Source organism: Giraffa tippelskirchi, chromosome X, assembly GCF_054371585.1.
Source record: "Giraffa tippelskirchi isolate mGirTip1 chromosome X, T2T-mGirTip1v1.2.pri, whole genome shotgun sequence".
Classification (NCBI taxonomy): Eukaryota; Metazoa; Chordata; class Mammalia; order Artiodactyla; family Giraffidae; genus Giraffa; species Giraffa tippelskirchi.
Window position 1 is genome coordinate 90,991,762 of NC_137289.1, and position 26,142 is coordinate 91,017,903.

Consider the following 26,142-nt stretch of genomic DNA (forward strand, 5'->3'; position numbering starts at 1 on the left):
TGAGATTATGCTGTTCAATAACACCAAACTTTTCAGCAATTCCACCTTTTTTTAGTTCAACAGTTTCTACCTTTCCAGACCATATTAGCATTTCCTTAGCTGACCCAAAGCTTATTGTTCAGTATAGTCTTACTTACTAGTTTTGTTTACTTTCTTCATTATATTTTTCAGCTTATTCCCCTATTTTCTTTATTTCTCATAAAGTAGAGGTTGTATTTTAAGGCTAGATGGATTCAAGTTAGTTATTTTGAGGATAGAATACATCATAGGTGATTTTTGTGTACCTTATGCTGCGTCACATCTGAAGATGCATATTAGTTGATCCACCTTACTGATGTCAAGATTGATCTCTATTCTTCTAACCTGTCAATAGAAGCTTGTGAATGTCTATACAATACTTCTAGCCAATCGATAATCCATATATCTTGACGAATCTAAGCAATGAAAGGTTAGTTTGCCACCAATCATGCTAATTAATTGGTATTGATTGGAGATAAAGTTAGCTGAAGCTTATAGTAGCCCCTCTGGCTTCTAATCAGAGTCTTTTAAATGCTGATTATTCAGTCCTAGAGTATATAAATATGCATTTACAATTAGAATACTGCAATCATAACTTGCTTGTCGTAGTTGTCCAGTGGCTAAGTTGTGTTTGACTCTTTGTGACCCAATGGACTTCAGCAGGCTTCCCTGTCCTTCACTGTCTCCCAGAGTTTGCTCAAACTCATATACATTGAGTCAATGATGCCATTCAATCATCTCATCCTCTGTTGCCCCCTTCTCCTCCTGCCCTCAATATTTCCCAGCATTGTACCCACGCATTCTGGGAAACAAACTCACTCAGAAGGACAATGCAGGTAGTGGAGTGCAGTTTATTACACCGGTGGCCCAAGGCAGAGTCTTCTCTTAGCCAAGGACCCTGACCAGCATTTGTGAAAATCTTTTATACCCCTTGTGTATGTGTCCGAACTCACCACCCCAAATTCCTTGAGACTTATATAAACAAAGGAAGGGCAAATACAATCACAATAACCCCATCATTCATGTGTTATGTGTTCCAACAGTTAAACAATTGGCCAATAATCAATAAGCCTGAGGTTACACTCTGATAGGTACAGAACAATTTATGACCTGTCCGGAGACAGGGGTGATTAGTGTATGTTTTCTCTTAGGCGATGAGTAACCTGGATACGATCTTCAAGGTTCCCCTGTCCGGAGGGGGTCTTATCCTTTTATTGTCGTTTCCATAGGCACTAAGCACAGAGATTAGAGTCCATTAGAGAGGTGGCCGAGCATGACCAGCATGACCAGGCCTAAGATGGAGTCCAGGCCCTATGAATTCCCTCTTCACCAGCATTAGGATCTTTTAAAATGAGTTGGTTCTTTGCATAAAATGGCCAAAGTATTGGAGGTTTAGCTTCATCATCAGTTCTTCCAATGAATATTCAGGGTTGATTTCCTTTACGATTACTGGTTTGATCACCTTGCAGTCCAAGGGACTTGCAAGAGTCTTCTCTCCAGGACCACAGTTTGAAAACATCAGTTCTTCAGCTCTCAGCCTTCTGTATGATCCAACTGTCACCTCTATACGTGACTACTGGAAAAACCATAGTTTGACTATATGGACCTTTGTGGGCAAAGTGATATCTCTGCTTCTTAAAATGCTGTCTAGGTTTGTCATAGCTTCACTGACAAGAAGCAAGTGTCTTTTAATTTCTTGGCTGTAGTCACCATCCACAGTTGATTTTGGAGCCCATGAAAATAAAGTCTGTCACTATTTCCATTTTTTCCCCTTCTATTTGCCATGAAGTGATGGGACCAGATGCCATGATCTTAGTTTTTGAGTTTAGTTTTAAGCCAGCTTTTTCACTCTCCTCTTTCATCCTAATCAAGAAGCTATTTAGTTCCTCTTCATTTTCTGCCACAGAGTGGTATCATCTGCATATTTGAGGTTGTTGATATTTCTCCTGGCAATCTTAATTGCAGCTTGTGTTTCATCCAGCCCTGTATTTTGCACGATGTATTCTGCATAGAAGTTAAATAAGCAAGATGACAATATATAGCCTTGACATACTCCTTTCCCAAATTTGAACCAGCCCTTTGTTCCATGTCTGGTTCTAACAGTTGCTTCTTCACCCGCATATAGGTTTCTCAGGAGGCAGGTAAGATAGTCTTGTATTCCCATCTCTTTAAGAGTTTTCCACAGTTTGTTTTGATCCACACAATCTAAGGATTTAGCATAGTCAATGAAGCAGAAGTAGATATTTTTCTGGAATTCCCTTGCTTTTTCTATAATCTAGTGGATGTTGGCAATGTGATCTCTGGTTCCTCTGCCTTTTCTAAATACAGCTTGCATGTCTAGAATTTCTCGGTTCACGTACTGTTGAAGCCTTGGTAGCATATGAAATGAGCACAATTGTGTGGTAGTTTGAACATCTTGTGGCATTGCCCTTCTTTGGATTTGAATGAAAACTTACCTTTCCAGTCCTGTGGCCACTGCTGAATTTTCCAAATTTGCTGGCATATTGAGTGCAGCACTTCAACAGCATCATCTTTTAGGATTTGAAATAGCTCCACTGGAATTCCATCACCTCCACTAGCTTTGTTCATAGTAATGCTTCCTAAGGCCCACTTGACTTCACACTCAAGGATGTCTGGCTCTAGGTGAGTGACCACACCATCGTGGTTATCTGGGTCATTAAGACCTTTTTTGTATAGTTCTGTGTATTCTTGCCACCTCTTAATCTCTTCTGCTTCTGTTATGCACCTGTCCTAGAGTATGCAGAAAAACTAACAAATACATATATCAAATTCCTTCCATTCTTAGGAGATCTTATTTTTTCAGATTGTAACCTGAATTCTGGGTGCCTCTTAGAAACGATGACTTCTTAAAATCACTGTTGTCAGGTAGCAGTTTTTATGTAATTGTCATAACTTCTACATGCATGAACATGGTCATTGCTGCTCATGTTGAGGTCATTTTAGTTAAATTGTATTCATTGTTGAATTTATTTTCTATTTAAAATGTCTTCAAAAACAAAATGAGTTGACAATGAAAATTTTTTCTTTCTTAGTAGTACACAATACAATAATGTCATTGCAATTAGTGACATTGGTGAAATTCAAGACAGTTCACCGGCTATGTGTAAGTATTTAAAATAAATTATGGATAACATAACACCAGTATAATACCAGTTGAAGAAACCAAAGCTGTGTACCGTTGAAAGCATCATCTTCAGGGATGATAATGTTAGCAAAAGCTCAGCTTCTTTGTACACAGTGTTGAATCTAATTTCAGAAACAGAGTTTTTGGGTGAAGTAGAAAAGAATGGCTTTTTTAGTTTGCCAGGCAAAGGGGGACACAGCAGGTTCCTGCCTCAAAAAAACTGCCTTTCACAACCCCAGATGATTTGATGAAGGGTTTTATAACAATGGTTCAAGGATAAGGTTTCTGACAAGATTAGGGTGTGAGCAGGGCGTGTGCTACTTTAATCTCATCTCAGGTGGCTGGTCTTCTAATCTTTTTGTTTTGTTTTCTCTTTCTTTTTTGAATTATGAAATTATGATAACACATTTTTACAGGAGACTTAGAAAATACAGAGCAAAGTTACATATAATTCCACTATATATTACAGTTATTTTTTCAGTAGATAAATTAAGATTTTTAGTTGGAGTTTCCATATCAAACTCTTAAAATTAATAGAATAAATATACAGAGGAGTAGAAGGATATAGAAGGCCTGAAAAGCACCATGAACCAATTCAACATAATTAAGATTTATACAGTTTTCACACAACAGTAGAATAAAATTCTATTCAAGTTCCCATAGACTGTAAACTAGGACTGTAAACTTCTAATCTTGATGAGCTTCTCTGGTCTCTTTAATCTTGCATCAGGTAGTTACTTGGCTGATCCTCACTTGATTAGCAATTGTTCAAATCTGCCCTTTGGAGCTAGGAAAGTCGTGAAGGCTGGAGTTGTTTATAAGTAATGGGTGACAAAAAAGGCCTCCATGCCTTGGAGCCCCACAGGGTCTGCTTGGTTTCAGGGGCTGCTCACTTTGTGACAGACACTGACTCAATCTCACTCATTTAAAAACTGTATTATTCAAGATTTCAGGTATATGCAATATTCAGTACTGATATGATGTTGTTGAATATTTAATATTCAAACATAAGAAACAGAAGGAATAGTAAAAGGAACTCTCATATGCCTACTACCCAGATTCAACAATTATCAACATGTAGCAAATCTTCATTCATTTATATCCCTATTTTTATTATTTTCCCCTCCTCTATTTTATTTTGAAGAAAGTCTAAGACATTATATTATTTTATCCATAAATATTTCAGTATGTATATTTAAAATTAAAATTCTCTGTGATATAATTTATCATATCTGAAAATAATTTTTTAACGATTACTTAATATTATTTAATGTTCTGTGATCAATTTTCCAGTAGTCTCAAATTTGTTATATGTTTTTTCTTTGAATCAGGATCCAAATAGCATCCACACATAGAAATCTTTTCTAAAATTTTTTTAAGTCTCTTAATCTCTGGCAGAAATCAGCAAACATTTTCTGGAAAGGATTAGATAATAGATATTGAAGTTTTGTGAGGTATATGGACTTCTTCCAAGCTACTTAGTTCTACCATTGTAATACAAAGCAGCCATTAAAAATATGTGGATGCATAAGCATAACAATTCTCCAGTGAAACTTTATCTACAAAAACAGATTGGATTTGGCTGAAGGGTCAAAGTTTGGTGATCCCTTATCTATAGCAGTAGTTCTCAAACTTTTGTGTGTATAAGAATCACTTGTGTGTGTATTAGTCACTTAGTCCGACTCTTTGCAACCCCATGGACTCTAGCCTGCCAGGCTTCTCTGTCCAGCCATTGCCTTCTCCAGAGGACCTTCCCAAGCCAGGGATTAAACCCCAGTCTCCTGAATTGCAGGTAGATTCTTTACCGTCTGAGCCACCAGGGAAGCCCATCAGAATCCCTTGGAGGGCTAATAAAGAACACAAAGGCCAAGGTTTAATAGGATAGAGTCTCCATGATTTTTTGTCATGTTCCTAATCTATAAGTTCCTTCTTTTGAATGAAATTATTTGTTTATTTTTGGCTGTGCTCGGTCTTTGTTGCTACATGCAGTCTTTCACTAGTTGTGGCAAACAGGGGCTACTCTCTAGTCACAGTACATGGACTTCTCATTGCGGTGGCTTCTCATCACAGAACACAAGCTCCAGAGTGAATGGCTTTTTGTAGTTGTGCAGCATGTGAAATCTACCCGGACTAAGAAATGACCCTGCACATATGTCCCCTGCATTGGCAGATTCTTTATTGCTGTGTTGCAAGAGAGTGAGTTGTGAGTGGATAGTCATGTCCCAGGCCTCAGGCCAGTCCCAGAGATGGCCACCAAGTGTGGGTTCTTGGATTTCCATAGGAAAGAATTCAAGAGTGAGCCATAATAAAGAAAAAGAAAGTTTATTCAGGGAGATACACTCCATAGACCCATAGACAGAGTGTGGGCCATCTTAGAAGGCAAGAGGCAAGAGAGAGAAAGTACAGGGTTGACAGTTTTTATAGGACTGGGTAATTTTATAGGCTAATGAGTGAGAGGATGATTCCAGCTATTTTGGGGAAGAGGTGGAGATATCTGGGAGTTGGGCTCTGCTCACTTTTTGAACTTTCATGGTCAGCCTCAGGATTGTCATGGTGCCTGTGGTGTGTCATTTAGCTTGCTGGTGTATTACAATGGGGCTTCCCAGGTTGCTCAGTGGTAAAGAATATGTCTGCCAATGAAGTAGATGTGGGTTCGATCCCAGGGTCAGGTTCAATCCCTGGAGGAGGAAATGGTAACCCATATCAGTATTCTTGCCTGAAAAATCTCATGGACAGAGGAGCCTGGTGGACTACAGTTCCATAGGCTCACAAAGAGTCAGACATGACTGAGTGACTGAGCACATACGTATTACGATGAGCATATACTAAGGCTCAAGTTCTAGTGGAGGTCGACTTCCCACCATCTTGGACATACTTGGTTCCAGCCAGTCTGCCGTGTCTTTGGGCCATGTCATTCCTTCCTGCCCCATTCCTGTCTCCACTGGACCACTTTTGTTGTTGAGCCACTAAGTGATGTCCGACTTTTTTGTGAACCCGTGGATTATAGCTATCCAGGTTTCTCTGTCCATGGAATTCTCCAGGCAAGAATACAGGGGTGGGTCCCCATTTCTTTCTCCAAGGGATCTTCCTGACCCAGGGACCAGAGTTTCCTCCATTGCCAGGAGAATTGTTTGCCACTAAGCCACCAAGGAATCCCCTCAGTTCACTTCAGTTCAGTCGCTCAGTAGTGTCCGACTCTTTGCGACCCCATGAATCGCAGCACGCCAGGCCTCCCTGTGTATCACCAACGCCCGGAGTTCACCCAAACCCATGTCCATCGAGTCAGTAATGCCATCCAACCATCTCATCCTCTGTTGTCCCCTTCTCCTCCTGCCCCCAATCCTTCCCAGCATCAGGATATTTTCCAAGGAGTCAACTCTTCGCGTGAGGTGGCCAAAGTATTGGAGTTTCAGCTTCAACATCAGTCCTTCCAGGGAACACCCAGGACTGATCTCCTTTAGGATGGACTGGTTGGATCCACTTGCAGTCCAAGGGACTCTCAAGAGTCTTCTCCAACACCACAGTTCAAATGCATCAATTCTTTGGCGCTCAGCTTTCTTCACCGTCCAACTCTCACATCCATGCATGACCACTGGAAAAACCATAGCCTTGACTAGACGGACCTTTGTTGGCAAAGTAATGTCTCTGCTTTTAAATATGCTATTTAGGTTGGTCATAACCTTCCTACCAAGGAGTAAGCACCTTTTAATTTCATGGCTGCAATCACCATCAGCAGTGATTTTGGAGCCCAAAAAAATAAAGTCTGACACTGTTTCCACTGTTTCCCCATCTATCTCCCATGAAATGATGGGACCAGATGCCATGATCTTAGTTTTCTGAATGTTGAGCTTTAAGCCAACTTTTTCACTCTCCTCTTTCACTTTCATCAAGAGGCTCTTTAGTTCTTCTTCACTTTCTGCCATAAGGGTAGTGTCATCTGCATATTTGAGGTTACTGATATTTCTCCCGGCAATCTTGATTCCAGCTTGTGCTTCTCCAGCCCAGCATTTCTCATGATGTACTCTGCATATAAGTTAAATAAGCAGGGTGACAATATACAGCATTGATGTACTCCTTTTCCTATTTGGAACCAGTCTGTTGTTCCATGTCCAGTTCGAACTGTTGCTTCCTGACCTGCATACAGGTTTCTCAAGAGACAGGTCAGATGGTCTTGTATTCCCATCTCTTTCAGAATATTCCACAGTTTATGGTGATCCACACAGTCAAAGGCTTTGGCATAGTCAATAAAGCAGAAATAGATGTTTTTCTGGAACTCTCTTGCTTTTTCGATGATCCAGCAGATGTTGGCAATTTGATCTCTGGTTCCTCTGCCGTTTCTAAAACCAGCTTGAACATCTGGAAGTTCATGGTTCACGTATTGCTGAAGCCTGGCTTGGAGAATTTTGAGCATTCCTTTACTAGCACGTGAGATGAGTGCAATTGTGTGGTAGTTTGAGCATTCTTTGGCATTGCCTTTCTTTGGGATTGCAATGAAAACTGACCTTTTCCAGTCCTGTGGCCACTGCTGAGTTTTCCAGATTTGCTGGCATATCGAGTGCAGCACTTTCACAGCATCATCTTTCAGTATTTGAAATAGCTCAACTGGAATTCCATCACCTCCACTAGCTTTGTTCGTAGTGATGCTTTCTAAGGCCCACCTGACTTCACATTCCAGGATGTCTGGCTCTAGGTGAGTGATCACACCATCGTGATTATCTGGGTCGTGAAGATCTTTTTTGTACAGTTCTTCTGTGTATTCTTGCCACCTCTTCTTAATATCTTCTGCTTCTGTTAGGTCCATGCCATTTCTGTCCTTTATTGAGCCCATCTTTGCATGAAATGTTCCCTTGGTATGTCTAATTTTCTTGAAGAGATCTCTAGTCTTTCCCATTCTGTTGTTTTCCTCTGTTTTTTTGCACTGATTACTGAGGAAGGTTTTCTTTTTTTCTTTTTTTTTTTTTTAACTTACAAAACTGAAGTCCCTTTATTCACTTTCTAAAAAAACACAAACATGAGAATAAAATAAACACACCCAACTCACTAGCACTTGCAGGATAGGAAGCAGCCCTGGACAGAGAGTCTGCAAATGTTTTTCCTTACACTTAAGTCTGCATTTCCTCAGGCATTCTAGGGTCCCGTGTTTTGACACCTCTTGCAGCGGAAAGGAAGTGGAAGCTAAAAAGAGTCACCTACAGCAGGGTCGCAATGACCTTACAGCTATTTGATGCTAGTGGCTTGTAAACTCTTGATTTGCAACTCTCAGAAACTGATAGTATCAAATAAGCATTGTTAAACCCTACCACCCTTGGCTAACCCTTTACTGTCATTCTTTGAAACTGCATCTTTAGGACTAGTTATGTTCCTTCACTGTAGCTTCTGATTATACTCAAGCACAAACCCTAAAATCCATACACAGTCTCTAAGTTCAAGTACAAAGGTTCACTTCAGGACAAACCCCAAAGTGACGTAGTGTTTCTCAATGTGTCTGTAGTGTCTACTGGGTGTCCCACCTTGGAAGGCTAGCTGGATGGCAGCACAGTGTGGGGCCCGCAAGGTGAACTCTCTACAACCCCGCTTGCTCCCTATTCCATCTGGACGCCGCCCCACGGTCAGCATTGAATTCGGAAGTCAGTGAGGACTGCGGCCTGTCTTCACCTGGAAGTTGTACTCTTATGTCACTGAATCCAGTTCTTCACCATTAATTCAATGAAGCTTCCAAAACATGTCAGGCATATTCTTAGGAAGCATCCTGGGATGGAGCAGGAGGGTCCTGGCTTTCAGGCTCTGGAGGCGGTGCTGGCATGGCTTCTTTTTTCTGGGCTGCCAGGAACTCATGGATTGCTCGTTCTATCTGTGGTCTGAAGATGTGGTTCAGTTTGGGATCCACCACCTGGGAAATAATTCTGTCCACTCCAGCTTCCAACATCCCTGACTGAACCACACTCTGCCTCAGACCATTTCGCAGTTGGTTTTTGTTCATCGTGGGATTCCATTCCTGCTTGTCCAGATGTGTTGACACAAAATTATCCACTTTTTGCCTCAGGTTTTGGTAAGCTGGCTTGGTGTCCACGTCGTTTTCTTATCTCTCCTTGCTATTCTTTGAAACTCTGCATTCAGATGGGAATATGTTTCCTTTTCTCCTTTGCTTTTCACTTCTCTTCTTTTCCCAGCTATTTGTAAGGCCTCCTCAGACAGCCATTTTGCTTTTTTGCATTTATTTTCCATGGGGATGGTCTTGATCCCTGTCTCCTGTACAATGTCACGAACCTCTGTCCATAGTTCATCAGGCACTTTGTCTATCAGATCTAGTCCCTTAAATCTATTTGTCACTTCCACTGTATAATCATAAGGGATTTGATTTAGGTCATACCTGAATGGTCTAGTTGTTTTCCCTACTTTCTTCAATATAAGTCTGTATTTGGCAATAGGGAGTTCATGATCTGAGCCACAGTCTGCTCCCAGTCATGTTTTTGCTGACTGTATAGAGCTTCTCCATCTTTGAATGCAAAGAATATAATCAATCTGATTTCGGTTTTGACCATCTGATAATGTCCATGTGTAGAGTCTTCTCTTGTGTTATTGAAAGAGGATGTTTGCTATGACCAGTGCGTTCTCTTGGCAAAACTCTATTAGCCTTTGCCCTGCTTCATTCTGTACTCCAAAGCCAAGTTTGCCTGTTATGCCAGGTGTTTCCTGACTTCCTACTTTTGCATTCCAGTCCCCTATAATTAAAAGGACATCTTTTTTGGGTGTTATTTCTAAAAAGTCTTGTAGGTCTTCATAGAACCATTCAAGTTCAGCTTCTTCAGTGTTACTGATCGGGGCATAGACTTGGATTACCGTGATATTGAATGGTTTGCCTTGGAAACGAACAGAGATCATTCTGTCATTTTTGAGATCGCATCCAAGTACTGCATTTTGGACTCTTTTGTTGACCATGATGGCTACTCCATTTCTTCTAAGGGATTCCTGCCCACAGTAGTAGATATAATGGTCATCTGAGTTAAATTCACCCATTCCAGTCCATCTTAGTTCGCTGATTCCTAGAATGTCGACATTCACTCTTACCATCTCCTGTTTGACCACTTCCAATTTGCCTTGATTCATGGACCTAACATTCCAGGTTCCTATGCAATATTGCTCTTTACAGCATCGGACTTTGCTTCTATCACCAGTCACATCCACAGCTGGGTATAGTTTTTGCTTTGGCTCCATCCCATCATTCTTTCTGGAGTTATTTCTCCACTGATCTCCAGTAACATATTGGGCACCTACCGACCTGGGGAGTTCATCTTTCAGTGTCCTATCTTTTTGCCTTTTCATACTGTTCATGGGGTTCTCAAGGCAAGAATACTGAAGTGGTTTGCCATGCCCTTCTCCAGTGGACCATATTCTGTCTGACCTCTCCTCTCTCTGACCCATCCGTCTTGGGTGGCCCTACACGGCATGGCTTAGTTTCATTGAGATAGACAAGGCTGTGGTCCGTGTGATCAGGTTAGCTAGTTTTCTGTGGTTATAGTTTCAGTGTGTCTGCCCTCTGGTGCCCTCTTGCAACACCTACCGTCTTACTTGGGTTTCTCTTACCTTGGACGTGGGCCCTAGAGAAGTACTGTTAGTTCCTTCTTCCTCTTTTTCTTTTTTATTGTAATCTATTTGTTAAAGAAAGCAGGTAATTTGTTCTTTAAAGTTTACCGTAGTTGAATCAAGAGGCTTGCTCTGGTTCAAATCCTTTTTATTTGTTTTTTGAGCGATTTGAGTTTTTGTTTGGTTGTTGTTGCTGTTGTTGTTTTGGATTTTCTTTGAGAGGATGTTTTGAGTAGGGATGGCAAACATATTTAATAAATGGTTCTATGTTCTTCCAATAGTAGACACATAATGTGTGACTGTCTTTTTTTTCTAATTTTTTTTCCAGAGAAGACACTCTTAGAGTCACTGAATGGCAGAGCCAAAAGGCTTTTTAGATTACACAATAATCTTATTTTAGAAGTGAAGGAACAGATACCTAGGGATGGAAAAAGATACACACAAAGTCATATAACACATTGATGGAACCAGTTTAATGAACTTATTCAGGTTTTGCTTTTATTTTTTCACATTTGTTGAGGTATAATTGACAAATAAAAATTGTATAATTTATGTTGTATAACTTATATACCATAGTGACATTTGGTATATGTATATACTGTGAAATAATTGCCATAATAAAGCTAATTAGATGCCGATTTGATCCTTGGCTTGTGAGGATCTCCTGGAGAAGGAAATGGCCACCCACTCCAGTATTCTTGCTTGGGAAATTCTATGGGCAGAAGAGCCTGACAGGCTATAATCCATGGGGTCGCAAAAGAGTTGGACACGACTTAGAGACTAATAACAACATCACCTCATATAGTTACCATTTTCTTTCTTCCTCCCTTCCTTCCATCCTCCCTTCCTTCCTCCCTTCTTCTTTTTCTTTCTTTTTAGTAAGAGCAATTATGATATACCCTGTTAGTAACTTTCAAGAGCAAAATACAATATTAACTACATTCATATTGATATATATTAGATCTTCAAACTTACTCATCTTATGTACCTGAAACTTTGTACCTCTTGACCAACATCTCCCTATTTTTCCACCACACTCCTCAGTCCCTGGCAACTACCATTCCACTCTCTGTGTCTGGCTTATTTCACGTAACATAATGTCCTCCATGTTGATCCATGTTGTTACAAAGGGCAGGATTTCCTTCTTTTTAAAGGTGTGTTGATAATCCATTGTATGTATATCCTTATCTGTTTGTCCATCTAAAGACACAGGCTATTGTGACTAATGCTGCAATGAACATAGGGATACAGATATTCTCTTTGAGATTTTGATTTCATTTCCTTTGGATATGTGCCTAGAAGTGGGATTGCTGGATAATAAGGTAGTAATTTTGATTAGATGGTTTAGATCAGAGGTTATAAATTAAAATGTCTATAAAAACAAAACTTATAGCCTTTGATCTAAACCATCCAATCAGAATTACTTTTTCCTAAACTAGAAGCTTCTTAAGTGCTGTGATTAGTCACTTAGTCATGTCCAACTCTTTGCAACCCCATGGACTGTAGCCCACCAGGCACTTCTGTCCATGGGGATTCTCCAGGCAGGAATACTGAAATGGGTTGCTATGCCTTCCTCCAGGGGATCTTCCCAAACTGGAATCAAACCCAGGTCTCTTGAATTACAGGCAGATTCTTTACTGTCTGAGCCACCAGGGAAGCCCTTCTTATAACCTCCCTATAATACCCGTTTCTTTGTTTTAAATTTGATGTTCAAAAAGTTGTGGCCATTTTCTCTAGTCTAAGTGAACTAGAGAATTTGAGGTTTCTTTGTTCTCAATTCATGTTACCAACTCCTGCCTAATTCACTACTCATGATGCCCTTATTTTTGGTTTCATTCATCTTATTAACCAAAAATTATGCCTCTTAATGGTTTTCAAAATGTATAATAAAAGGAGAGATATCAAATGGAAAGAAATCTCCCCAGAGAATAGAATAACTTTCAAATTTCATAAGAAAACCAAGAAGGAAAAGAATGTCCTAAATGAAATACCAAGAACATACATCAGAGAATTATAAGGTAGCTTTAGCTTAAAGAAGATCCCATAGGGGCTGATTTCTTGACAGGAACTAGATACTAGATAAGGAGGCAATGGAATGCAATGAGATGACTGTAAGACTTGGAGCCCAACAGATATGGGTTTGAATCCCTGTATTGTATGTACTCACAAATTGACCTTGACTAAGTGCTTTTCCCTCTGTGAAACTAGGCTTCAGAGATAAAATACTCTGCCTTTTGGAGTTATGGGATTAGGTGCACTCTGCATATTCAACCAAAGTAACTTCCTTTCAAAACTCTAAAGAGGAGATAAGCATTCATACATGCTGGAGGCTGTTGTCTCACTAGTGTCCTTGACTTGTTACTAGTGGTTTAGCCACTCTGGATCCCTTGGTGGCAGCATGGAGTTGCTTTTCTGTTTTAACATCTAAACTATTCTGTCACTAAAGAATACGGGTTAATTAATTGTGTAAGTATTTAAAGTTAAAAGGAATCCATCACCAGTCCAGCAATATCAAAGGCCAGTGAATAGTTACTGCTCATTATCATCTGAATGGTGCCCAGCCTTTGTCATGGGATTAACAGACTTCATTAGGATTTGTTTAAGGATTCAATCCCTGTCAATTACCTACTCAGTGACTAGAGCCTGCCTCTTGATGCCAGTCTTTCAAGGGCCTTGATCTGAACAGGATTTTCAGTTTGGTTTGCAGTGAGCTGTTCCACTCCCTCATCTCCCCAGCTCACAACCAAAGTGACCAACAGCCAAACAGCTTTTACTCGGCTGCCTGAACTACTACATGAAAGAGCACTAGAGTCTCTCAGTTCTATTAAAAATAATTAACTAGTATCTGCTCTGTGTGAGGCACACACACAATTGGAAGTTATTTACCAACTAGTAGGAAAGGCAGATAGGAAACAGAAAATTGCAACATGCTCGACTTACCAATAGTGTCAATCAAGATGAGGACAGTGGGCTAAGAGAGCCCTGAAAAAGATGTCACCTAAAGTGAATCTCAAAGGATAAATAGACATTCTTTGGATATAGGAGGATGGAGACATTAGAAACAGAGGAAATGGCATGAAGCAAAGATATGGAGATCTGAAATAGCATAATATAGCCAGAAAACCTTATCTAGACAGTGTAGTATATGTGTCAACATTTTAGGATTCACTAAATTAAAATGGACAGGGAGGGGTAAATTTAATTCAGATGACCATTATGTCTACTATTTTTGGCAAGAATCCCTTAGAAGAAATGGAGTAGCTCTCATAGTCAACAAAAGAGTCCGGAATGCAGTACTTGAATGCAGTCTCAAAAATGACAGAATGATCTAGGTACATTTCCAAGGCAAACCATTCAACATCACAGTAGTCCAAGTGTATGCATCAACCACTAATGCTGAAGAAACTGAGGTTGAATGGTTCTATGAAGACCTACAAGACCTTCTAGAACTAACACCAAAAAAGGATTTCCTTTTCAGAATAGGGGACTGGAATGCAAAAGTACGAAGTAGAGAGATACCTGGAGCAACAGGCAAGTTTGGCCTTGGAGTACAAAATGAAGGAGGGCAAAGGCTAACAGAGTTTTGCCAAGAGAATGCACTGATCGTAGCAAATACCCTCTTCCAACAACACAAGAGACAACTCTACACATGGACGTCACCAGATAATCGATACCAAAATCAGATTCATTATGTTCCTTGCAGCCAAAGATGGAGAAGCTCTATACAGTCAACAATAACAAGACCTGGAGCTGACTGTGGCTCAGATTATGAACTCCTTATTGAAAAATGCAGTCTAAAATTGAAGAAAGTAGGGAAAACCACTAGGCCATTCAGGTATGACCTAAATAAAATCCCTTACGATTATACAGTGGAAGTGACAAATAGATTAAAGGGATTAGATCTGGTAGACAGAGTGCCTGAAGAAATATGGATGGAGGTTTGTAATAATGAACAAGAGGTGGTGACCAAAACCATCCCAAAGGAAAATAAATGCAGCAAGGCAAAATGGTTGTCTGAGGAGGCCTTACAAATAGCTGAGGAAAGAAGAGAAGCAAAAGGCAAAGGATAAAGGGAAAGATACACCCATCTGAATGCAGAGGTGCAGAAAATAGCAAGGAGAGAAAAGAAAGCCTTCTTAAATGATCAATGGAAGGAACTAGAGGAAAACAATAAAATAGGAAAGACTAGCAATTACAGATATCAAGGGAACATTTCATGCAGAGATGGGCACAATAAAGGACAGAAACTGCAAGGACCTAACATAAGCAGAAGTGATTAAGAAGACATGAAAAGAATACACAGAATAGCTATACAAAAAAGGGTCTTAATGATTCAGATTACCACAATGGTGTGGTCACTCACCTAGAGCCAGACATCCTGGAGTGTGAAGTCAAGTGGACCTTAGGAAGCATTACTACGAGCAAAGCTAGTGGAGGTTATATAATTCCAGATGAGCTATTTCAAATCCTAAAAGTGATGCTGTTAAAATGCTGCACTCAATATGCCAGCAAATTTGGAAAACTCAGCAGTGGCCACAGGCCTGGAAAAGGTCAGTTTTCTTTCTAATCCCAAAGAAGGGCAGTGCCAAAGAATGTTCAAACAACCTCACAGTTACATTCATTTCACATGCTAGAAAGGTAATGCTCAAAATCCTTCAAGCTAGGCTTCAACAGAACATGAACCTAGAACTTCCAGATGTACAAGCTGGATTTAGAAAATGCAGAGGAACAGCGATCATATTGCCAACAACTGTTGGCTCATAGAAAAAGCAAGGGAATTCCAGAAAAACATATTCTGCTTCATTGACTACTTGAAAGCATTTGACTGTATGGCTCACATCAAATTGTTTAAAATTCTTAAAGAGATGGGTATACTCTGCTATACCCACCTTACCTGTCTCTTGAGAAATCTGTATGCAGGTCAAGAAGCAACAGTTAAAACTGGACATCGAACAATGGATTGGTTCATAATTGGAAAAAGAGTACGTCAAGGATGTATATTGTCATCCTGCTTATTTAACTTATATGCAGAGTATATCATATGAAATGCTGGGCTGAATGAATCACAACCTGGAATCAAGATTGCTGGGATTATTATCAACAGCCTCACATATACAGATGATACCACCCTTATGGCAGAAAGTGAAGAGGAACTAAAGAGCCTCTAGATGAGGTTGAAAGAGGAGAGTGAAAAGGCTGGCTTAAAACTCAAAATTCAAAAACTAATATCATGACACTTGTTCCCATCACTTCATGGCAAATTGATGAGGAAAAAATGGAAACAGCAGTGGATTTTATTTTCTTGGTCTCCAAGATCACTGTAGATGGTGACTGCAGCCTTGAAATTAAGACACTTGCTCCTGTGATAAACCTAGACAGCATATTAAAAAGCAGAGACATCACTTTGCCAACAAAGGTCCGTATAGTCAACACTATGGTTTTTCCATTAGTCATGTACAGATGTGACAGTTGGACCATAAAGAAGACTGAATACTGAAGAACTGATGCTTTCAAACTGTGGTGCTGGAGAAGACTCTTGAGAGTCTCTTGGATGGCAAGGATATCAAGCAAGTCAATCCTGAAGGAAATCAACCCTGAATATTCATTGAAAGGACTGATGCTGAAGCTGAAGCTCCAATACTATGGCCACTTGAAGAGAAGGACTTACTCATTGATAAAGACCTTGATGCTTGGAACAATTGAGGGCAAGAGGAAAAGCAGGTGACAGAGGATGAGATGATTGGTTGGCATCACTGATTCAATGAACATGAATCTAAGCAAACTCCAGGAGATAGTGAAGGACAGGTAAGCCAGACTTACTGCAGTCCATGGGTTTGCAAAGAGTCAGATACCACTTAGAGACTGAACAACAACATATGGGTGTTATATGTCTGCATTGTTTAGATGGAGCTTCCTGGAGAGGTCATTATAATAGTAGATCCTTCTAATTAAATATTTCCAGGATACCTTTCTAACGCAATTTAGCTCTGTTTATTTCACAACCCTCTGAGATAGATACTATTTTCACAAGTGGGAAAGCTTAAGCCCAGAGAGGTGAGGTCACCAACACTCACTGTTGCACATCTAATGGGTGACAGTGTTGGGATTCAAACCCAGGTCAGCTTCAGAGTCCAGGCTGTGCATTAAGGTTGGAAATAGGTGTCAAGTTACTGAAGAGTTTAATAGCTACTTTAAGGACAATTGGCAGTGTCCTATAAGTAATAGGAAGCCATTAAAGGTAATTTAAGTAAAGAACATAATTAAGGACCAGAAAATTTTGGATTACAGGCCCTTCAGTAATCAAGCTAACTGATTATGGCTTCAGCCAAATCTCTTTCATTCGTTGGACCTGTATTTTTTCATCTATAAAGTGAGGACAGTGCAAAAGTGCTGTTCTTAAGGATCTCTTTTGGTTCTTTGAGCTCTTTGCCTCTCTAGCTAGAGCTGAGGAAGAGACTAAATTCCTGACTGGTAAGAGTGGTAGGCACTTTCTCTATGTGCTTTTTCTTTATATATGCTTTATACATACTGTAACTCTTGCCCTGGAATGCCGTCTTGCTTCTTACCTGTCTTTCCAAAGTAGAGTAGCCATCTACTCCCCTTCTTGTGACTTGTACAGTGCTACGAACTAAGTTAGCTATGTTTCACTTTGGCCCCTAATTATATACTATCTTGTATTCTTTGCTAGTTGCTTCCTTTGTAATCTTTTCTTACCATTTATATTTTGGAACTCTCCTTTTCTTCTGCTTTGTAGTTTCTCTTACCCCCTAAAGTATCTAACACAAGCTTAGTTACAAGAGGGTCTTGGAAAAAATCCTGTTAATCATTTTCTTTCTCTTCTGGCAGTGTGTGTGAGCACAGCAAAGAGAATCTTATGACCCCCTCTAACATGGGGGTGATCTTTGGGCCCACTCTCATGAGAGCTCAGGAAGACACTGTGGCTGCCATGATGAACATCAAATTCCAGAATATTGTGGTGGAAATCCTAATTGAGCACTTTTTCAAGGTATGTATTTCCTGTCCTCACCTTCACTCCTCCAGATATGTGACACTTTCCCCTAGCCAATTTTTAAAGCTGTGTCTTCTCTCTGGCTCAACTTCCATATGATACAGTGACATTTAATAGCATTGCTGACCTTGTGAAATTCATTTATTCAACAAACATTGTTTGAGCATTCAACTATTTTGTTGTCAAGCTCCATGCAAAAATGTATAGAAGAAGGAAAACATCACTGTTCATACCTTTAAGGAATTAATAGTATAATATGAAGACAATCATGTAAACAAAGGAAAATGATAGGTGTAAAAATGGTATATGTAGAATTAAACCATAAAAAAGCAATATTTCTGCTTCTTTAAATCCCATCACATTCTGAAAGAATTTAAGGTGTTATATTTTTATGGTATGTAAAATATGAGGTAATGTACATTATAATTAGGTCAAATAAAAAATGAAAAATGATACAGACGGAAAATAAACCCAAGGATGAAGCTAGACAAGAAATACTTATTGACAAGTCCTATACACTTCCTATGAATGGCCCTACATTTGACTCTTAGCTTTCTAGCAGCCAGTACCCTCTTAGCAGAGCACAATTCAATAAAAAAGTTTCTTCATGGGGGGGACTGGTGATACAGTCCAGGTGGTATGTACAGTTCAAATCCAAGCTTTTAGGATAGGATACATTAGGTATGATACATAGATTAAGCTGCTAAGACACCACAACGGCTTCAAGACATTTATTTCTTGGTTCTGTAACAGTTCAGCAAATTGGTCCAGGCCTGATATGGTGGTTTGACAAGGACTATAACCCAGGTTACTTCTTTGTTGTTCTGTCATCACTAAGGTGCTGCTTCATCTACATGACCAAATATCTTCTACATTGTATTAACTGGGAAGGATGAAAGAAAGGAAGTGGAGGATATAGCTGTTTCCTTTAAGGCAATGACCTGGAAGTCTCACATATCACTTTCATTTACATACCATTTATCAGAATTTAATCTCATGGTCACATCTAGCTATAAGAGAAGCAGGGAAATTTAGTTTTTATTTGGGGCAGCCATGTGTCCATCTAAGACTTTAGTTTTTTTTTTTTACTAAAAGAAATAGAGAATGGATTTTGGAGAACAACTGGTATTCTCTGCCATATTATCTTTGTTACATTAAACAATGTAGCTTCTCTGATAGTCATTTTTTTTCAGCTGAAATGTGAAGGTGATAATAAACACATGCTGTGTGATGGTTGGGCTTCCCAGGGTGGCTCAACAGTAAAGAATCTACCTGCCAATGCAAAGCTGCAGGAGACTCTGGTTCAATCCCTTAGTCAGGAAGATCCCCCGGAGGAGGAAATGGCAACCCACCCCAGTATCCTTGGCTGGGAAATATCATGAATGAGGAGACTGGCGGGCTACTGTTCACGGGGTAGCAAGAGTCAGACATGACTGAAGCAACTGAGCACTCACTCACATTTGATAGTTACATGCCCAAAACTTAGCAAGTGACAAACCTGGAATTTAAATTCAAGTACCTGGCTCAGAGTTGAAGTATTTAATCACTATGTTGTGCTGCCTCACCAATCATTTTGGTACAGTTGTATTACTGGGTATATACAGGGCACTTTGGGTTTATCAAGGATAGGTACTTGCAGAGAAGTACAACCTATGTCAGTGTTTAAAGTGGGAAAAAAAGGGAAATATGGAAATGAAATTTCCGGGAGATGGTCCAGCATGAACTAAGGCCCAAGAGCCTAAAATCCCAAACCATTTTCTGATCATGAAATGGAAATAGGAGTGGCAGGAGATGTGATTGGAGGCAGACAGTGGCCATATCCTAAAAGGACTAGACTTTGACTCGTTAAGGAGTTTGGAATGTTTGAAATAGTTCTTGCAAGTGATAGCTTATGATGAAAGATGTTGGATTCTGGTCTCCAAAGAAGATTTAGCTTTGGGACCAGGGACCAGGCTTGATCACTCAAAAGCTTTTGTGTAGCAGAGTTTTATTAAAGTGAAAAAGGGACAGAGAAAGCTTCCAACATAGACTTCAGAAGGAGGACAAAGAGTGCCCCCCTCGTTAGTCTTAGCAAGGGAGCTACTTTTTAATTGGTTATTACAATAAATCAAAAGAATGTCTCAAGGTTGTAAAGATCTTACTAGATGCACTCCCACAGCTTACATTTTAAGATGACAGGATCAGAACTAACCAGACCCACTCCCATAATATATATTTTAAGATAACAGGATTAGTCAGAAGGTTTTCAAGGAGAAACTGTTCTCAAGCAGGATACATTATTGTTATATAATCCTTAGCACAGAGTTTAAGGTGAGTTGTTTTGTTATATAATTATCAGCTCTGGGCTTAAAGAAAAAAACATTTTATGTGACTAAGACTAAGGAATGTAGAAAAAAATGTTTGTCCTTTTCTCCTCTTTGAGAATCCCAGACCCCTATCTCCTCCTTGAGAGCCCCAGACCCCTTTCTCCTCCTCAGGGACCCCGGACTTCTTATCAACTGGCCTGGGAATTGACTCTCTCACAAGCTTGGGAAAGCCTTGCTTCAAACTTAAGTAATATGATGAATAGACTTACATTTGGGATACTGTGTAGATGGGGCTGTACTTCATACATATAAGAAATACAGAATGAGAAAATTTTGGAAATATGGAGAAAAAGCTCAGTTTGAGCCATATTGGATTTGAGATTTCTGAAATATATCCAGAGATCAATATCTTAGAAGTAATTGACTATGAATCCAAAGCAGGAATTGACAAACTTTTTTTAAATTAATTTATGTTTTTATTGTAGGATAATTACTTTACAGAATTTTGTTGTTTTCTGTCAAACCTCAGGAATTGACAAACGAATGTACCAGTGAAATTCCATTGGCAAAACTGCAGCAGACCTGTGAGCAGTAATTTTCTGACTCATGGTCTAAAGTGCAAATATCATTTATCGATTAACTGGATTGGTTCATTCATTCAGAAAATATGTATTAAGTACCTACCTTTGCCAGGTATTGTTTTAGGCATTGGAGATACAACCTTTATGTAAATTAGAAAAGCAGTGCCCATGTAAGTAAAATATATAGTATATTAAATGGTGATGAGCAATAAGATGAACAGTAAAGCAGAAAAGGGGCATAGGAATGGTTGAGAGAAGTGATTTTCAAATTTTAAATACAGTGCCCAGGAAGACCTCATTGAGAAAATGACTTCTGAGAAGAGACCCACAAGAAATAAAGGAATAGTTCATTCAGGTATCAGTGGAGAAAGCATTCTAGGTTGAAGAAATGTTAAGTAGAAAATCTCTGAGGCAGAAATGTGCTTATCATGTTCGTGGTACAAAAACGAGGCCTGATTGGCTAGAATGGATGAATCAAAAGAAGAAGCAGAAGAACATAGGTTCAGAGAGGAAATAGGGAGGGAGAGCTGAATAGATCCTATAGGGCCTTAGAACCCATTGGAAGGAATTTGACTTTGCTATCTGAGTAGGATAAAATGAGGTTTTTGACTAGAGAAATGACATGATTTGACTTAATAGGAATATTCTGGATGCTTTGTGGATAACAGCTGTAGGGGAACAAGGGTAGAAGCAAGGAGACTGATTAGCAACCTGTTTCAATAATGGAATCAAGAAGTGGTTTGTACCTCAGATGATGGTGGTACAAACAGTGGAGATGGTGAGAAGTGGTCAGATTCTAAATAATTGCGAAGGCAGAGCTGTCAGGACTTGCTGACAAATCATATATGGAATGTGGGAGACAGAGAGGAGTCATTGATAACGTCAAGGTTTTATATCTTAGCAACTGGAAGGATGAAGTTGCCATTTTACTATGATGGATAGGCTGAGTAAGGAGAAGAATTGGAAAAAAAAAAGAGAAAGAGTTCAGTTTGGGAAAAGTTATGATAGATAGGCCTGTGAGACCTCTGAGGTCAGATAGGAGAACAGGATTAGGGACATATAGTTGGCCTTTTATAGCATAGAAGCAGTGGCTAAAACCATGCAAGTGAATAGTCTTGCCTAGGGAATACTTGAAGCAGGAGAATAAATGTTAGACCAAAGATTGAAACCTAGCGAATGCCAGTGTTTTAAGGACCATTAGAAGAGACCACAAAATAAATTAAAAAAAAAAAAAAAGAATGTTCAGTTACAGGAGAATGAGGAGCTAGGGAGTCATAGACTCCTGGAAAGGAGATTGTTTTTGGAAGGAAAGAGTGGACAGTGGTTTCCATTTCCCAAGACATGTCATGTAAGACAGGTACTGAAAGGTATCTACTGTTTTAAGTGTTTTTAAAAAAATTAAATATAAGCAATACATGGTAAAAAATTTCCAACCATGAAGAAAGTGTAGAATAAACGACAATTCCACCCATTACCTATTCTCAACTCCTAGTTCCAATTGTCATTTCGATAATTTCTTCTTTGTCATTCTGTCAAAGAAAAACAGTACATATACACACACACAAATGCATTAATATGCATGTTTTATTCCTCTACTTGAAAAGGTTAAAAACACTAGACACTATATACAAAACCAACACAAAACAGAAACAGACTCATAGACTTAGAGAACAAATTTATGGTTAATAGGGGAGTAGAGTAAAGGGCAGGGATAAACTGGGAGTTAAGACTGACAAGTACACACTGCTATATTTAAAACAGATAACAACAAGGACCTACTGTATAGCACAGGGAACATTGCTCAATATTCTGTAATCTAAATGGGAAAAAGTATTTTAAAAATAATAGATACATGAATATGTATAACTGAACCACCTGAAACTAACACATTGTTAATCAAGTATGCTCCAATATAAAATAAAAAAAAAAATTAAAAATGAAGACTCTGAAATTTGAAGGGAATAAGGCCCACCAGACCAGCTATGGATCTTGAGACCTGAGGAATGATGGGGCCACAAGTCATCAGAGATTTGTTTTTGTCTCATGTTTCCCAGCGAAGAAGGCAATGGCAACCCACTCCAGTACTGTTGCCTGGAAAATCCCATGGACCGAGGAGCCTGGTAGGCTGCAGTTGTTGGGGTCGCTAGGAGTTGGACACGACTGAGCGACTTCACTTTCACTTTTCACTTTCATGCATTGGAGAAGGAAATGGCAACCCACTCCAGTATTCTTGCCTGGAGAATCCCAGGGACGGGGGAGCCTGGTGGGCTGCCGTCTATGGGGTTGCACAGAGTCGGACACGACTGAAGCGACTTAGCAGCAGCAGCATGTTTCCCACATTGAGTAGTGTAGAAGCTGACAATCTAAGACCATCAATGGGTATAGTCGAAATGGACCCAGCAAAAGCCTGTTCTCGCTATCCGAGGGAACTGGAGAAAAACAGCCTAACAACAAAGAAAAAATTGTTGATAATAACCCCTTCACACCAAAATGCCACCAAAAACTTGAGGCCTCACCCCCAGTCTCAGCAAAGGCTGAGTAGAAAGCCAGTCTTTAACAAGGCACCTCAACAACCTCTTCCTGCTCCATGTGATTTTCTCAAGGAGGCCCAGTTGGGAACCAGACTTTCATCTTCACCTGGTGGTAATGAGACACCCTCCCCCACTGTCTATAGTGTCAGAGGAGGCCTGCTAGAAATACAGGACATTATCACTCAGTGGTAATAAGTCTACCACACTGTGGTGTCAAAGGCGATGAGACCATGTGGGGAAAAGTAATGGACACCCTTCTTTTCTAGCCAGAGTGGTATCAACAGGGCCTAGTTGTTGTTGTTGTTCAGTCACTTAAGTCGTGTCTGACTCAGTGCAGCTCCATGGACTGCAGCATGCCAGGCTTCCCTGTCCTTCACTATCTAAGAGAGTATACTCAAACTCAGGTCCATTGAGTCAGTGATGCCATCCAGCCATCTCATTCTCTGTCACTCCTTTCTCCTCCTGCCCTTAATCTTTCTCAGCATCAGGGTCTTTTCCAATGAGTTGGCTCTTTGAATCAGGCGGCCAAAGTATTGGAGCTTTAGCACCAGTCCTTCCAATGAATATTCAGGACTGATTTCCTTTAAGATTGACTGGTTTGATCTCCTTGCTGTCCAAGAGACTCTCAAGAGTCTTCTCCAGCACCACAGTTCAAAAACATCAATTATTCAGCACTCAGTCTTCTTTATGGTCCAACGCTCACATCCATGCATGACTGCTGGAAAAACCATAACTTTGACTGTACTGACCTTTGTTGGCAAAGGGATGTCTTTGCTTTTTAATATGCTGTCTAGGTTTGTCCTAGCTTTTCTCCCAAGGAGCAAGCATCCTTTAATTTCATGGCTGCATTCACCATCCACAATGATTTTGGAGCCCAAGAAAATAAAATCCACCACTGTTTACATTTTTTGTGCATCTATTTGCCATGAATTGATGGGACCAGATGCCATGATCTTAGTTTTTGAATGTGGAGATTTTTGTTTTTTTAAATTAATTTATTCATTTTAATTGAAGGCTGATTGCCTTACAATAATGTAGTGGGTTTTGCCATACATTCACATGAATCAGCCATGGGTGTACATATGTTCCCCATCCTGAAACCCCCTCCCACCTCCTTCCTCATCCCATCCCTCAGGGTCATCCCAGTGCACCAGCCCTGAGCACCCTGTCTCATGCATCAAACCTGGACTGGTGATCTATTTCACATATGATAATATACATATTTCAATGCTGTTCTCTCAAATCATCCCACCCTCTCCTTCTCTCACAGAGTCCAATAGTCTGTTCTTTACATCTGTGTCTCTTTTGCTGTCTTGCATATAGGGTCATTGTTACCATCTTTCTAAATTCCATATATATGTGTTAATATACTGTATTGGTGTTTTTCTTTCTGATTTACTTCACTCTGTATAATAGCCAGCCTTTTGGCTCTCCTCTTTCACCTTCCTCAAGAGGCTCTTTAGTTGCTCTTCACTTTCTGCCATAAGGGTGGTGTCATCTGCATATCAGAAGTTGTTGATATTTCTCCTGGCAATCTTAATTCCATATTATGATTCATCGAGCCCAGCATTTTGCATTATGTACTCTGCATATAATTTAAATAAGCAAGGGGACAATATGCAGCCTTGCCATAGTCCTTTCCCAATTTGAACCAGTCCATTGTTCCATGTCCAGTTCTAACTTGCCTCCTTACCTGCATACAGGTTTCTCAAGAGGCAGGTAAGGTGGTCTGGCATTCCCATTTCTTTATGAATTTTCCACAGTTGTTGTGACCCACACAGTCAAAGGCTTTCATGTAGTAGTCAATGAAGCAGAAGTAGATGTTTTTCTGGAATGCTCTTGCTTTTTCTGTTATCCAACGAATGTTGGCAGTTTGATCTCTGGTTCCTCTGCCTTTTCTAAATCCATCTTGTACATCTGGAATTTCTTGGTTCACATACTGTTGAGGCCTAGCTTGAAGGATTTTGAGCATTACCTTGCTAGCATATGAAATGAGCACAATTGTATGATCATTTGAACATTCTTTGGCATTGCCTTTCTTTGGGATTGAAATGAAAACTGATCTTTTTAAGTCCTGTGGCCATTGCTGAGTTTTCCAAATTTTCTGGCATATTGAGTAAAGCACTGTAACAGCATCATCTTTTAGAATTTGAAATAACTCAAGTGGAATTCTATCACCTCCACTTTGTTCATAGTAATTCTTCCTAAGGCCCACTTGTCTTCACATTCTAGAACAGGGCGTAGTAAGGAGCCTCAACTCCTACTTTTGCCTATCAGTAGCAAGAATTCTTTCCCTCCCATGGGGATGTAGAGGGAAAGTTGAAAATCTGGATTTCCAAGCATCCTAGTAATAATAAGATAGTGTTCCTCCCATCAGAGACACTGTCAGAGGAGGCCTGCTCTAACAGAAAGTATAAGTAAAAACAAGATTCTCATAATTCTCAAATTGTACAGACTTCAGCTGAAAATTATTTTCCATACCAAGAACCAGAAAGTTCTCAACATGAATGAAAAAAGACCTCCAATAGCAACACAGATGACAGATGATATAGTTGTTAATTAACAAGATTAGTCAGAATGTTCTTGTTAGGAGAAACATGTCCTCAAGCAAGATACATTGTTATATAATCATTAGCACAAAGCTTGAGGAAAAACATACCCTTGAGCAAGATGAGTTGTTTTGTTGTGTAATCATTGGCTCTAGGCTTAAAGATTGTCATAACAGCTCAGAATTTAAGAAAACTGTCTTATGCCACTAAGTAAAGCAATGTAGAAAAAACATTTATTCCTTTCTCCTCCTTGAGATCCCTGGACCACTCCCTCCATGAGGACTCTTTATCAACCTACCTGAGAATTAGTTCTCTCAGTATGACCTAGACAGCATATTAAAATGCAGAGACATCACTTTGCTGACAACGCTGTGGTTTTTCCAGTAGTCATGTACAGATGTGAGAGTTGGACCATAAGA

At 39.7% G+C, this 26,142-nt stretch overlaps 2 protein-coding genes across 5 annotated transcripts in view; one reads left to right on the plus strand and one right to left on the minus strand.

Annotated features, from left to right (window-relative positions):
• OPHN1 (oligophrenin 1) overlaps positions 1-26,142 on the plus strand; it is a 658,667-nt gene that overhangs the window by 419,177 nt on the left and 213,348 nt on the right. For all 4 annotated transcript variants that reach the window (XM_081567319.1, XM_081567322.1, XM_081567321.1 and 1 more), the window contains exon 19: positions 17,594-17,753. In XM_081567319.1, the coding sequence (XP_081423445.1) occupies positions 17,594-17,753 (160 nt within the window). The remainder of the gene's footprint in view (positions 1-17,593; positions 17,754-26,142) is intronic.
• On the minus strand, positions 8,810-11,763 carry LOC145536483 (biorientation of chromosomes in cell division protein 1). Its single transcript, XM_081565856.1, has 2 exons — positions 11,736-11,763; positions 8,810-9,241 (listed from the first exon to the last, which is right to left on the minus strand). Exons 1-2 carry the CDS (start codon positions 11,761-11,763, stop codon positions 8,901-8,903), a joined length of 369 nt encoding a protein of 122 aa, XP_081421982.1. The 3' UTR covers positions 8,810-8,900.